Below are 15,712 nucleotides of genomic sequence, written 5' to 3' on the forward strand. Positions count from 1 at the left end.
TGTCCAGGAACCATCTAACTTCAGACCAATTTCTCTACTTCCAACTGTTGCAAAAGTCTTTGAAACATTTCTGTACAACAAAATATTTTGGAAGTTTTTGATCTCCTGGATGCAAATCAATATGGTTTCCGACGACAAAGAGGAACAATTGATGCCTTAGCGCATTTTGTTGAAAACGCTAGGGACACTTTAGAAAACCAGCCAAAGTGCTCGATAGGTTTGTTTCTAGATTTGAAAAAGGCATTTGACACGGTTGATCATAATTTACTACTTAAAAAAATTGCTAACATAGGTTTGAGAGGCCCAATGCTTGAAATTATGAAATCTTACTTATCTGACAGAAAACAAATTCTTAGATATGGTGCTGCAAAAACGAGTCCAAGAACTGTTACGTTTGGCGTGCCGCAAGGTTCAGTTTTAGGACCACTACTTTTCATCATATACGTCAATGACATCAGACAACAATGCAGCTGCTCTACAATAACGCTCTATGCCGACGATACTGCTCTGCAGCCAAAAAAAAGTGCAAATGAAGTTCTTTTTCAAAGTGATATTGAAAACATCGGCCTCTACTTAAGCGATAACAAACTGACGCTCAATGTTGAAAAAACGATTAACCTAAACTTAGGTTTTAAAACTATGATGAATGTTCTAAGACTGAACAATGCAACCCTTAAAAAGAGCAACGAAGTAATGTATCTAGGCGTTTTGCTGGACAACAAATTGGATTTCAAAAAACACATAAATAGCGTCGCTGCAAAATTGACCAAATTTACGGGATTGTTCTACAAACTGAGGTTTATATTGAGCATTAAACAATTATTTTTAGTATATAAGTCTTTTGTTCAACCGGTTATACAATATGGAGTGCTTATTTACGGAACTGCAAGCAAGACAAGCCTGAAGTTTATCGAAGTGAAAAATAAACAAATTTCGCGAATTATTTTCAGGAAACAAAGTCATCAATCAACAGCGAACGAACGGGAAAAATATGGAGTCTTCCTGGTGAAAAATTTATGAACTTTTAAATTTTTTAACCAAAACAATTAGACGGGAACATAAAAATGAAGTTTTTAACAGGTTTATTGAGGATTCAGAGCTTGTGAGGCTAGATGAGAAAAGAACAACAAGTAAGAAACTAAAACCTAGCAATCAATTTACTGGTATCAACCCAAAGAGAATTGGAATACGAATAAGAAAATTGCTAAATTATATACTTAATTTCGATTCAAAATATGTTCACTTTATAAAGAGTTGCTACAAATCTGGAATTAATACACATCACCATACTTTTCTTGAAAATTTTATACGAGGAAATGATATCATAGAACTTTTTTATTAGTTTTTTTTGAGCAATTGTCTAAAACAGTTTTTGTTTTTTTTATAAATTGTTTTTTTTATTTTATCCTTTTACAAAAACTCAACTGTTTCCTCACGTGTACTTGCTGTCACTCAATCTATTTAAACATTAAAAACAAACCAATATCAACACCCTACCCCCACCCCTATTTGCTAACAAACTGCTTCCCAAAGACATCACACGACTAGGCTTTTTTGCCTTTTGATGACCTTTTGAGTATGTATATGTAAACCTCATTGAACAATATTGTTTGTTTATACATACTTGAGAACAATTTATTATTATTATTGTTCATGAATATACTTCAAAAAAATGAAAAACGGGCAATTATGACATTTTGCGATGAAAAGTATAAATGAGTCAACTTTAACAGCAGAGACCGTAGTGGGTAGAGGAAAGACGTTCGGGTTATTTTTTGTCAGGCATACTAAAAATTTTAATTTGCTATGTTTATTTGTTGAATATCATACAAAATGGCTTATATCATAATGGCTGTCATATTATCCCATATATGAACTTTTTAGGCAGGTTCCCGCGATCTTTTTGATGGCACAGAATGATCATAAATTTGCATTTGACAGCATACAAAATATCATATCATCATGTCTAAAAAGATGTTGCAAAAATGATTACATTAGAAAAAAAAATTGTATTATAGCAAGCTGCTGCAACTTCTTTCTCGCTTCAAATGTGTAAAAAAAAGAAGGAAAGGAGAAAAAAGCCTGGGTAAGCCTGACTAACCTAGTTTTGTAAGTTTTTCTCGTCTATACCAAATTTCATAATAAACGTTTTACAAAAAATGTTGCTATGATACTAACTAAACCAGCTGAGTTTCATTTCTCCATGTCAAGGGTTTTGATATATTTTTAATTCTCATCACAATTCAATTTTTTTGACATTTCTCAATATGATTCAGGCAAACTCTAAGTTTATTCGATACAATAGTGCGTGCTTTTCAGAGGCAATTTATTTTGTTTAATGAAAATAGCAAATCTGTCTGCAAAGAATTGAAAACTTTCGTAAATTATTTTTTAAAGCTGCGATTTGAAGATGAAAGGCAAACTACACTCACAGCAAACGAAAGGATGGTATGAGACTGTTTCAACTGGCCATTTGGACAGTGAAGCATTATCAAGGCGCTATTACTGCACATTGAAGCAATTGCTTCCGCAAAATTTGTAATAATTAGTTCGATTATGTTTAAGGAGTTCTATTGTGTTCTTTTTTTAAATAATTTAATTGTGGACAAAAGTCACATTCAGATGACAAAAATAAGAATTCATCTAAAATGTTTTTTGCTTGAGCACTTTAAAAGATGACCAAAAAGAATCGAGTTAATGAATGAAGCTTAGAGAAATCAAAAACATGGAGTTCAACAAGGAGTTCAAAATTATTAGCGTAGCAAAAAAGCACAACATTTTGAAAAGTTTTATTCCTTTGCAAAGATCTACAAAAAACGCTTACAATTAACAATATCACGGAGGTCCTATTTTACAACTCGTCAAAATTTTGTCTCGAAAATCAAGGATATCCATTTAAAACATTAGGTCAAATTGTACAACAATTGATGGCATAATTAAAGTTGAGCTAAATTTTTTCAAAAAAAAGGCATTGAAGTCATTAGAACTATCAATAACAATCAAATATAATCAAGCAGAAGATAAGAATAGTTAGAGACGACTACAAGACACCTGTCACTGAAGTGGTATAACAAGAAAATGACCGCAAGAGCCTGGAATCATAAAAATATTTCTATTTGTTTTTGATTAAAAAATATCAAGATAAAATTTTGTCAGAATAATTTAGAAGAAAGTGGTGTCAGTGAAAATTTAAAAAACTCAAAAAAATTGAAGTCTAAAACATAAAAGTGTGCAAAATTCCTCAATTTTATAACTGCAACCAATTATTTTAAAAAGAAAAGATCAAAGAAAGATTTAGATGATAATTGTAAGAAAACTTTAAAACAAAAGACAAATATTGAAAACTTTAGAAAATTGCAATGGGTTTAAGCAATTTATGTTTGCACTGATGCATTTTTGTGTTTAGAAATAGTCCGTATTACATGTCAAGAAGAAGACTGTTGAACAAAAAGTGCAGATTTTGCAAAGAAAGAGTGGATTTCAATACAATCTAATTTTGTTGAGTTTTGATAAATTAGGAGCTCACAGTCAATTTGATAGATTACACGTCTAGTAAAAAGCTAAAAGGTTTCCAAAAAATAGAAAATCAATAGAAAAAAAACAAATAACTTTTGAAAAAAAAATTTTAACCACTATTTTGGTTGCTGGTTTTCCTTGTCTCAAAGTTGTGAAAAATATTTTTTTTTCAAATTTAATAAATATTGGACTCCTTTTTAATAAGTTTTCTGAGGACAGAGCTAATTCTAAGACATTTTAAGTTTCTTAACATTTTGAGTTTTTAATGGTTAGAATGAGTTCTCGTCCCAAATTTCACATTTTTCGATTTTATCGAAATTGCACAATTAACTAATTATAGACAATTCTGAAACTTTTTTAGTTCACAAGATCGCAAAAATGTGAATCGGAAATTGAACAGAAATCTGTTTAATTTGTTTCTAAAAGATGTTCAAATGGCTAAAAGTGGCCCGAAAAATTGATTCAAAGTGTTATTTTTTAAGTTGTGCATTTTTTTTTAACTAAGTGAATTGAATTCTGGAAACCGATAGTGTTAGAAAATTTTTGCCTGTAACTCCCTCAAAAATGCCACAGCTTGCTTTAAATGATCGAAATACGAAATCATATTTAATAAATCAATCACAGTTTTAATCCAAAATGAACTTAAATGCATCCAAAATTTGTGTCATATTTGTTTACATAAAAGAGAGTTGCTTGAACTTTCTCTTTGTTGTGAATTTCTAGACGCACCGAGAGCTTTGAAATGACACGTCTGGGAAGCCGTACAAAAGTCAAAAACTCTTTGAACAATAAAAATTGTATCTAGCATAATGTTCACACATTTTTTTCAGAATATGTTGGAGCATTTACCATTTTTCTCAAAAGATATGTGAGAATAATTTCACTCTTTGTCATTTTTAGTAACTGCAAAAACCAAGGAACCAACAATATTTTTTTGAAACATTATCCGAAACAAAAACAAAACTTAGGAACAACAAAACTTGCGCCTGTTTCTCTAGTAGCTGCCTATGCGTACCGTTTTGGACTATTATATGATCCATGGCTGTGTTGCCTAATTCTCCTAGAACCTGCGTACCTCCTCGCAGTTACCAACTAATTTAAAAATTAAGCAGTATTAGTAACAAGGAGGCTGCGTATTGTGCGTACCCACATAATGTTCCGACCCCGCTCATCCGATGAAGAGATAGAAAACTTTCAAAAACATACATATAGTTCAATAAACAACCAATGGAATACAATAATGCCACGCCGGTGACAGTTGTTGATATTAAAGGGCCGATTAAAGTTGTTGATAATAGGACAACTATTAAGGACAATAATAAAAATCAAACAACAAAAATTATTTGCGATCAAAACTCGAACAAAATCAAACTCGCATCTGAAAAAACCTAAACAATACAATTTAGCCTATTTTTCATTAGAAAAGATATCGGACCTGTTCTCAATGGGACTGGTTAACAGGTCGACAAAAAGAGCAAAGAAATTAAAAAAAAAACAATTCTTATTAAGAAAAAATTAATATCACAGTTATAAAAGTCATTAGTTATCAACTGAAATCACAAAAGTGGTGATTTATATCTCCAATTGAAGAAATTGAGACATGTTATTATCAAATATTGAATTGCGCAAAATATCAAAGCCAATGGGACCAACGATTATTGTTATAAATTAAAAAAGAAAACAAATCCTTTAAAATTTTGAAACATCTAAAAATTTCAAACATTTTGAGAAATCTCGTACTAAAAATAGTAAAAAAGCCGAGAAGCAAATGTTTGAAGCTAAAATTTTTATAAAGATTAAACAATAGCTCACTGAAAACGGCCTTTGACCTGTGCTTACTGGGACTGAGATATAAACCGACCAAAAAATTAGTTAAAAAATGACAAAGCTCAAAAACCCAAATATGTTTTTCAAAATCAATAATTTCAAAAGTCATAACAGACTTAAGATTTGCACAAAAACAATCGGTTAGGGAGCCACTTGGGCCTGTTAATAATGAGACTAGGTCACGACCGCACAAAATAACAACAAATACATAAAGAAGCCAAAACTTCAAACAATTTTACGACATCACAATGATCAAGGCACTATAATTATTAGATGTTACCTGCAAGAACTGTAAATCATCACTTTTTAGTCATCTTATCATCCACTAGTTTTCCTTATAAAAGGACTACGTAGACATGACAACGAAAAGAAACCCAAAAATTGAACAGTAAAGAAATCTCGAAAAATTTTTGTGAAACTAATTGGTCGAAGCAATCAGTCAAGCGCGTATAACCACGTGCGTGAAAATGTTTGAATTAACAAAATTAATTGAATCTTCAAATTAGTAAGATTGGGTTACACTGCGACAAAAATGAAACAAAAAGGAGACAGCTGAAAAAAAAAGTCTTTAAAATTTAATTAGAAAGTCATTGAAACAAACCATATATAATTGAAAATTTTAACCACGTTTCGCGTTATACGTCCCGGGAGCGATTGAGGCGTATAGTTATCAGGTATTTGGCGTGCAACCGTAAAAAGATAGACAAACAAAGGCAAAAACGATAAAAAAAAATCCACAAAATTTTGGGAGATAATTGTGTCTCAGCCCAAAAAGCATAAACTATTCAACAAAAACAATTAATAACATATCCAGATACGCTTTTTTCCAACGCAGTGCATTCTCCGAACTATGTCTTCCTTTAATTAGTTTTGTCAAAAACGTGATAATTTGACAAGAACACAAAATGAACTCATAAAATCTGCAATTATGCTCAAAAATGAAAAATATGAAAACGCGTAGTATCAAAACAAAGAAACGAATAGTTGAAAAACAAACCGTTACCAATTCTATTTTAGAACTCAACAGAATTTAATTTCCGCCTATTTTTACTGAGACTGCGCTTGAAGTTGAGAGAAATAAGACGAAATAGTGGCAAAGTTCAAAAAGTCACCGAAATTTTCTTAAAACAAATTTATTCAAAGTCATAACAGATATTAAATAACAACTGAAAGAGTGGTCTTTGTTCATTATACAATCTGAAAAACTAACTGGATCTTTGATTGGGGACACTTAGTCATTGGGCTACAAAATTAACAAATGAAAGGAAAACACAAGAAGTCATTAAAAGTTTTACGAAAACAATCGGTCAAAGCCATAAAAGCCATGAGCTGAACTCTGAAACCATAATATAATCTCGCCGGGCCTCGTTTTTTGTAAATTTCATTTGTCATTAATTAAGTCCAGATTTGAATTTCTGATAAGTATTTTGCATAAAAAACTTTTACGTAGCGGAAGTATTTTGAAAAAAATGTCGCGTCCTAATAAAGTCTTTTTTTTTAACTTAAGGATACATGTTGAGATCAAAATCAACCTAGATGTTGCTTCGGGTCTAAAAAAACACTTAATTCTTCAAATGGTAGCAAAATATATCAATTTTTAACAAAAATTTTTGTTTGTCGAAAAGAAATAACGCATTTTGTATAATTATCGAGTTTAATTTTGCAAAAACTGGCAAAACTATAATTCCAGAAGACTCCTAAAAGCCAGTGGGAGTACAACAATCGCTTTTTCAAGGTTGAGAACAATATGGGCGCAGTTTTGCGGTGTCTACTTCCAGCAAATTTAAAAGCAAGTAGGCTAAAAAAAATGCAAACTTGGTCTCATTTTTGACGAAAAAAGTCTGAATTTTGATTATTTTGGTACTAATTCCAGTAAAAAAAACTCGGATAGAACAGTTCAGCAACCCTCCTCTATCTTTAGAGATGAAATCAATAATACTAGAGTTAACAATTTTATAATATTTTAGCAAAATTGTCGAAAATTTGGTCAAAAACATCAGTAATGTGAATAAAAACAGCTGAATTTCGTCTAATATTCACAAAACTTTAAGCCTTGATAACTCCCTATAAAAAGCGAAAATTGAAAAAACCTTTTTAATTTCATATTCTACGCGGGAGGGGCTTTTTAATGATACCACTCACAAATCTAGGATGATTATATCGATCGGCCAAAAATTGTCTGGACAAAAAAACCAGTTGAGTATATAGTTCCTCCCCCACTAAAGTGGGTCGGAACAAATATATACCAACTCATACCAAAAATATATACCAATAGTGTATTCAAAAATTATCCAGAGTAGTTTCCCAACTACTAAATTGTCTGCTAAATTTGATATGGGAACAAAATGAACTTACAGTGATACTGTTATCGTTATCGCGGTTGTTGTTGTTTTGTTTGAGGCTTCTATTTAACTTGTGCTGGAGCTCGTTTACTTCCCTCTGGTATTTGGCCATTGACAGGGCGCGTCTCTCGTTCTCTCGTTCCAGATTTAGCTGCAGAGCAAAACAGATTTGCCAAAAATTATGAAGCAGATTAACTTTGGATTAATATGTAATAGATTAACGCATGTCACCCAAAAATTGGCCATCAAAATTTTTCAAAATTGTTCAAAAATTTGATCGTGAAATGAACGATCAAATATGATAGTGGGGGTTGGCTTAAAGGAACAAAAATCTGTTCGCAATTTCTTTCATTTTTGCATAAATCGTAAGTCTGATGTTACTTTGTAAAATTTACCCCACCATAAATCATTCAATGTAAAATCCGGCAAAATAAACAATTTTTATACAAGGTATTGTTTAGCTCTGATTACTATTTTGTTCAAATTAAGTTCGATTCTCAACCAGGGAAGCGTCTAAGTGGAGAAAGAGCAGACTTAATACCTTGTCCTGTTCTGCATCCCTGAGTCGGTTTTGGTACTCGGCAGTGGCTTTTCTCTTCTGTTCCAGTGACTTCTCTTTATGTGCTAGCTTTCTCTGAAACGTGTGGTTATAACAGTCCACACACGTTAGTGAAAGCCGGAATTTATTCATGAAAACCAAAAACTTATCAGCCCCTCTAAAGCGAATAAGATTCTTTACCCATCTTAGAGAATCCCATTTAAGCTCCACTCTAATTCTTTTGCATTTTGCATCAATCAAACTAACCTGTTCCTTCTCGCGCCTCACCCCCCCCCCCCCCCCGGTTCGAGATCGAGAACAAGGAAAATTTGTTATTTATTCACCTTTTTTAGTACAAGGGAGAGTAATTACTTTGTTTCGTATTTCATAGACTTGTTGAGATACGAAAATCAGTCGCAGACTCAACTACAATTTACAGATCGTCTGTTGTTTATCTTCTACTTCTGTAGTTACTTAGAAGGGAGCCGTTAGGAGGTTAAAATTCGAAAATGTAATAATCATAATATACTGACATTGAGTTCAATGATGAGTATCTCCTGCTGGTCAATTCTCTTTTGCATCTCAATCATCTTGGTCTGAGTGTCTCCCTGTAGTCTCTGCAGAGTAAGGTAGTCTGCCTGCAGATTCCCATGCACACTCTCCAACTCACCCAGGCGACACTCTAGGTTGTTCTTAACACACAACACAACCCGCATCAACCCAAAATGTTTATCATAGCACTTCCGTATTATGCAGTATTGAACTTATAAGTAAATAAAGTTATGAAATATTTATAGGTGCCATATTAGAAAGTTGTAATTTTATAACATTTTGAATTAAGGACAACCCGGGAAATAGTCTTTTCAGCTTCCAAAATCTTTCAGTGACCGATCTTGCCCAGTATAGAAAGCAAAAGTACAAAACAAGAAGGAGGCTCGTTAATGTGCGTTCGCACATGATGTTCCGAACCGCGCTCATCTACATTTTTTGTAATAATGAAAATAAATCGTGCCATGCCTCATTACAACGATATCTGCATTGAAAAGACTACGAGAAAAAAAAACAACTACAAAAAAGCGAAAACAAAAAGTTTCACGTCAAAAATTCAATATCCAATTTTAAAAGCACATAGTAACAACGTCACATTACAATTAGACAAAATCCTAACTACACAAATTTAACTTTTCCTAACTACACAGCAGACGGGATTTTTTCTTAATGAGACTAGGTAACAATTCTACAAAAAAAAATATTTAGGCGAAATTCAAAAATCAATCAACATTTTTTAAACCGAATATTTTCAAGTCTCAAAAATCAATAGCTTTCAACAAACTATTTTTCAATAAATTTACCAAAGAGTCATAATGAAACCAATAGGACCTGTCTCTGGTTAGACTAAGCCATAGCAACCGACTACAGATGCAGAAAATTACAAACATTGCGAGAACACAAATTAGTGAAGCCATTAAAATCATTAGCTATTATCCAAATATTATGTCTTTTTATTTCAATTTCCATTTATACTAATTCAGCTTAACATATAATGAATGAATAAACAAGTTCAATAGGGACACATTTGAAGATCATTGGGATCTGTTATTACGCGATTGTTGTAAAGGAAGAGAAAAAGAAACACAAATACAACACTCACATAAATTTTTGTGAACACACATTGTCCAACAAACAAAACATTAGTCACTTCATAATATCAGTAAACATGTTAACTTTTAAAATAAATGGGACCTCTCAATGATGAGAACACGTTACAAATTAATGAAAACAACAACAAAAACTGAAAAAATTGAAAAATCCTTAAAACCTCGAAAATATATAATATTATAAACTTGAAGACCAATTGCTATAAACAGCCTTCATCGGGTAAAATTATTCAATCAATCGTCACTTACAAGCTTATGAGACCGGTAAGCATTTTACGGCTACCTAAAGAATAAAAAAAGGCTAACACAGCAAATTCAAAAAAAATGAGCGAGGAAAGTGTCGAAGCCATTAAAAAAGTGAACTTTTCCAATTTCAATTAATTTCTAACAGCAATGTGATTTTTTTAACAATTTGACTGCAATAAATCAACAACCATGAACAAACACATTAAAACAACGAAATTTTTTTGAGAAAAACCGTAGTAACAACACCATTAAATTCAATGGCCTTCAATGTGTGCTAATAAACACGATAAGTTATGCCTCTGTGAGACAACAAAAAGATGGGGTGTTTGGAATTCATAATTCAGCAATAAGACATTACAAAAAGTCATTGACTATGAAAACAACAAAAAGACAGGCAAAATCCAAAAAATTGGTAGAAAAGTGCGCGAGGAGTGTCGAAACCCTTTCAACCATAAGCTTTCCTCTGAAAATTTTTTTTGTGATCAATTGAATGTCATCATTTCTAATTCCATGAAACTATCAATATTAGGATAATGTGTTAAGATTCCAAAAGGAACCAGAATTAAGAAAAAGAGATCCAAATTTTTTAAAAAAAGTTATGAAAACTCGTGCATCGAAGTCATAACACCAAAAGTTAGAACATAAAACCGCTAACTAGATTATTTTTGGTTGAATTAGAAAACAAAGGTCCGGTCATTACTGAGACTGACTCACAGTTCACGAACTAAGGGTTAAGATTGTTTAATGTTAAAGATTTCTCGGAAAATCTCGGAAAGTCTTAACAGCCATTAAATCCAATCGCTTTCACCGGAAGCCCATAATTACGCTCAGCTGTCCCTCGATGCGACAAAAGAATATTTCTCATGCATAGGTAGTCGATAAGACATCACAAAAAGTCTGATGGCTATGGAAACAACAACACATACATGCAAAAAGAATTAAATTCAGTGGAAAATCGCGCGAAGAAACTGTCGAAGCCATTTAAACCATAGGCTTTTCTCTGTGAACTTTGTCCAAGATCCATTGAAAAAATCTTCTAAACCAATGGGAGCTAATAATATCAGGCGAATTTGATAAGATTTCAAGAGCGACCAATAAAAAGAAAAAATCCAATTTTTTTTAATTTCGAAATTTTGTATCATTGAAGTCATATAACAAATAATACGAAGATAAAACCGCTAAATAGAATAATTTTGGTTGCAGTAGAATGTAAGAGGGTCGTGTCACTACTGAAGTTGACTTACAATTCACGAAAGGAGTTTAAGATTGGTTAATGTTAAAAAAATTTCCCGAAAATCCAATTTTAAAGTTTCAACAGCCATTAGCTGTCCACTCAAAGCTCTAGATATGTTCTCCTAATGCTCATCATGAAACTTATTGCACTTTTAGGTAACAAATTTATGCCATAGGACTCCAAAAATTTAGTAAAACCTCAAAAAAATCGAAATTTCATTTAAAATTCAGAGTCGTAGCCAAAAAAAATACGAGCGATTCTTTGAAAACGAATTCTTTGTCCATTGGGCTTCATTAGACTGTGAATAAAGTTTATCATTAACGGAACCTTCGGATGAAAAGTGACTAGTCTCTATCTGACAAAAGAAAACAAAAAAATATGAATTTTTTTTAAAAATAAGTGCTCTCAAATAGAGTTCGATAACTTTTTTGATAGTAAACTTCCCTATGAGACGAGAACTAGTCTTTTTTATTGCCTTTCGTCTATTAGAAACTGAATATTGATTCTTTTTGCGGCGTGAAATGTAGTTTTGAATCAAAAACTTTATATAAAAATTATCTTAATTTGAAGAATTCTACTAAATTATATATAAATTACAATAAAAGTGAACAAAATATCACATGTTCACACAAAACTTCAATCCTCGATAACTCCTCGAAAAAAAGGAAATTCGAAAAAATCTTTTTAATTTCGAATTCTACGCTGGACGAGCTTTTTAATGATACCTCTCACAATTCTCTACGATGAATATATCGATCGGCTAAAATTGACTGAACAAAAAAACCTATTTGAGTGTGTAGTTCCTCCCCCCACAAGTGGGGTCGGAACAATGAACTGTTAGTGTTTTATCGTGAGCTAGTACATTTTGTAAAGCAGAAAATTTATTGACATATTTTACTTTGCTTGCATTTTGACAGAGATGAAAACAACTTTTCACAAATTTACTCCTAAGATAACTTGTCCATAATATCATTTATAAATGAAAGTGATCCAGGCTGAATTCCCAGACCCAAACGTAAGAAAAAATCGCTATCCTCGTTTTTGGATTTAAGAAAGATTCGGTATGTACCGTTTAACCCGTTTAAGAAGATGCGGTTTTTTCGGTTATTAAAAGTAAAAGATCGCCGGTATGTTCGGTTTTAGACGTAAGAAACTGTCGCTTTTTATCATAGAAATATTTGACTCTAGTGTTTATAATGTAGTCACACGTTATATGACTGTGTTTTTTTTGCATGAATGTCAAACGTGCTTGGAGAAAATTCAGAAAGGATGTGCAAAATTGTTGAAAATTGTTGAACGTAAAAAATTGTTGAAAACTAATTGAACGAATATAAAATTTTTGGTTATTTTTGAAGTGAAAAAAATAAAATTTTTATTAAACGTTGATGAGAATTCGGTTCATTAATTCACATTCAATCAGTTTAGACATACTTTCTTGCAGTGTACAAGTTAAATTTTCGAGGGTTGATTAGGTTTGCAACTGAACTTATCGACCGTTTTTTGGTCGGTCTGCTTGACTAATATTCTACTAAAATCTAGAAGATATGAGTGTATGTCTATCAATAATACCGAAGCTCTCTTACGTTTCAAAAGCGACGATCTTATGTTAAATAACGAATAAAAACGATGATGCCGACTAAAAAATCGCAGCAACTTTTGTCATTTTTGGCTAGAAAAAAAGAGGATACCGACAATTTTTTATACTTAAAAACCAAAAATTTCTCGACTAGGGTATTGAGACCATCGATAATAGCAAACTTTATCTAATTAGTCCTAGAAATTATAATGACATGTAGAATTACAGACTTGGCATGTTTCTGACCTTAGCAGACTGCATATTGTACCACTCCTGTTTGCTACTGTACAGTTCTGTTCTTAACTGATTCAGAAGTATCTCATTGTTAGACAGAGTCTGCTTCTGACTGTTCCGATGACTGCTGCTGCTACTCTCATGTGTACTTGTGTTACTCCGATTGATCAAATTACCAGCATTCTTCTCCTAAAGTCAGCAAAAATTAATAATATTTCGTTAAATTAAACCACTAAAAGCTGCAGTTTGGATATACTTAGTTTCAAAAAAAACGAAGATACCGAATCTCTCTTAGGTTTAAAAACGATGATTATGATCATCGCTCGCTACAAACCTGGCAAGTTTTTGTGTGGGCAATCTTTTTGACTTTCAAAGTTTTTTTTACAAATAGCCCTGTTCCGAAATAGCCCTGGTAAATCAGGCTATATTGTAGATATCCGGGGATCTATGATGCAATTGATGACCTCTGACTGACCTGTGATTGTGATCTCTTGCGTTGGCCTTTGCTAAAATTCGACGAAGATGACCCATTATTAGCGGGCGTTGACCTAGTGTCATTGATCGCGTTTCCTCCCCCTCCCCCAGTCCTGTTTGCGCCCTGTTGTTGTTTGCTGCTCTTCCCACTGAGATTGGTGGATGTGGTGTGGTGACTGGATGAATTTCCCCCTCCACAACTACTGGCCTCTGTCTCATCCCCAGTCTCGCTTTCACCGTCCGGGGGCTGGCTCAAAATCAGCTGAAACATGCCACTGAATATAGTTAACATCCACTAAATTTGGAGGCTCACGAGATTTCACCCTTAGTCAACAACTGCTACGAGGTGGGGTAAGACATGGAAGTTAAGGATCTATTCCATATCCTCCCCTCAGTGTTTTTGACCCCCCCCCCCCCCCCCCCCCACTTATAGATTATATGTTAACTATGTCAAAATATGGCCCAGGCGAAAGGGGATAGATCTGAAGTTAGGATGTTCGTCATAAAGGTTTAAAGATATCTATATTGTAAATGTTTTCATATGGTCATTTAAATAGTTCAAACGGTGAGAGCATAAACCAACTATGATGCTGAAACGAAAGAGTTTTACGGGATATTCAGCATAGAGTGTCGCCAAAAGCATGTAAAAATTGTTCAAAAATTTACTCAATTTAGGATTAGTTTAATGTCCTGTGTAGGATCTTACCATTTCCTGTAGCTGTGTAAAAATTTTTCTCGGATTCAGTTCTTCAGTTGTTGACTTAGCCGATGATTCACTGTCAGTTTTCGTTGATGTCATTACCACACCTTGGTGACTCAACATTGACTCTGCAAAAAAGGGAAGCTGTCAAGTTAAAAAAAAAATTCATTACGCAAATCTAACTCTTACTACATCAATCATCATCACACATTTAATTACACAAATCTAACTTTCACTCCGAAACTCTAAATCTTTTGTGGGAAAGCCTCATGTTTTTCTTTGGTTTGTTGTTTGTTTTTACTACATACGTTTAAAGCAGTTAACAAAATGTTCATTGTTAATAAATGTTTCAATGAAATCTTCGTATTTTTTTTCAAAAATTGATAGAATAGAACAAATGACTACCAGAAGTTAAATCTGTTTGCTTTGCTTCTAATAATTAATTCTATGTTACCTAATTTTGAAATAAAAAAGGTGCTGTTTTTAAAAATTACTGATAAAACAATCATTTTTCCTGTTGAAAAACAGAACTTAATATCTTCAATAGCTGCTCGGTACGTTAAAAACTGACCAAAGACTTGATGTCTGAGATTGATAATCGTGGACAAAAATTTACTGATGATTTTTTGAAAAAAAAGGTTTGTAAAGCTGATTCGCCGTTCATTGTCACTCTTAATATGCAAAACAAAGGTAAGATTTAATGTCAATTGAAAAAACGTTCAAATTTTACCAATTGAACGAAAACTTTTTGTAGGGTTGGAACTATATGAGCACCTGTTTTTTTTGTTCAGTGAAATTTGGCCGATCCATGTGTTCATCGCAAAAAATTGTGAGTGGTATTATTAAAAAAGCCCATCCTGCGTACAAATACTAATTAAAAAGGTTTATTTTGAATTCCGTTTTCTCCACTGATATACCGAGGTTTAAAGTTTTGTGAACAAAAAGGAGTTTAAGTGAACTGTCTGAAACGACTTTTAGACTAAAATTCGAAGAAAATTTTTTTTGAATTTTAGCCTTTTCATCAAAAATGGCATAATAGATATTTCTTTAGCTTATTTTGCTTTATTATGCAAAAGTACAAACCCAAAAACTGATGAAAATAATCTTCTAAATCTTTGAGGAGAGTTGGTTTCACTTCATTTTCCCATGATAGTATTCTGGAATTGGTGTTTTAAAGATTTTCTGCTAATTTAACTCCATATTTACCCAAAACTCATCATTAATTTTTGCTTTGCTGATTTTTATGGTCAAATTATCTAAAATGTCGCTTCAGACAATTAATTTTTATCAATGAATGAGCAGCAGAAGCAGGGATAGTTTTTGCGAATCGTGGATATATAACTTTTAAAAATTATTTGGATCGTATA

General features: G+C 32.6%; 1 protein-coding gene across 5 annotated transcripts in view; it reads right to left on the minus strand.

The window, feature by feature from the left end:
• The window catches only part of LOC142335987 (uncharacterized), a 99,314-nt gene that overhangs the window by 13,015 nt on the left and 70,587 nt on the right, over positions 1 to 15,712 (minus strand). For 4 of the 5 annotated variants that reach the window (XM_075384421.1, XM_075384426.1, XM_075384425.1 and 1 more), the window contains 6 exons: positions 14,352 to 14,473; positions 13,647 to 13,907; positions 13,184 to 13,360; positions 8,757 to 8,915; positions 8,227 to 8,319; positions 7,699 to 7,836 (listed from right to left, as the gene is read on the minus strand). In XM_075384421.1, coding sequence (XP_075240536.1) covers positions 7,699 to 7,836; positions 8,227 to 8,319; positions 8,757 to 8,915; positions 13,184 to 13,360; positions 13,647 to 13,907; positions 14,352 to 14,473 — 950 coding nt within the window. The remainder of the gene's footprint in view (positions 1 to 7,698; positions 7,837 to 8,226; positions 8,320 to 8,756; positions 8,916 to 13,183; positions 13,361 to 13,646; positions 13,908 to 14,351; positions 14,474 to 15,712) is intronic. The other variant, XM_075384423.1, reaches the window with a different exon arrangement.

Source organism: Convolutriloba macropyga, chromosome 3, assembly GCF_964194025.1.
Source record: "Convolutriloba macropyga chromosome 3, txConMacr16.3, whole genome shotgun sequence".
NCBI classification, from domain to species: domain Eukaryota; kingdom Metazoa; phylum Xenacoelomorpha; order Acoela; family Convolutidae; genus Convolutriloba; species Convolutriloba macropyga.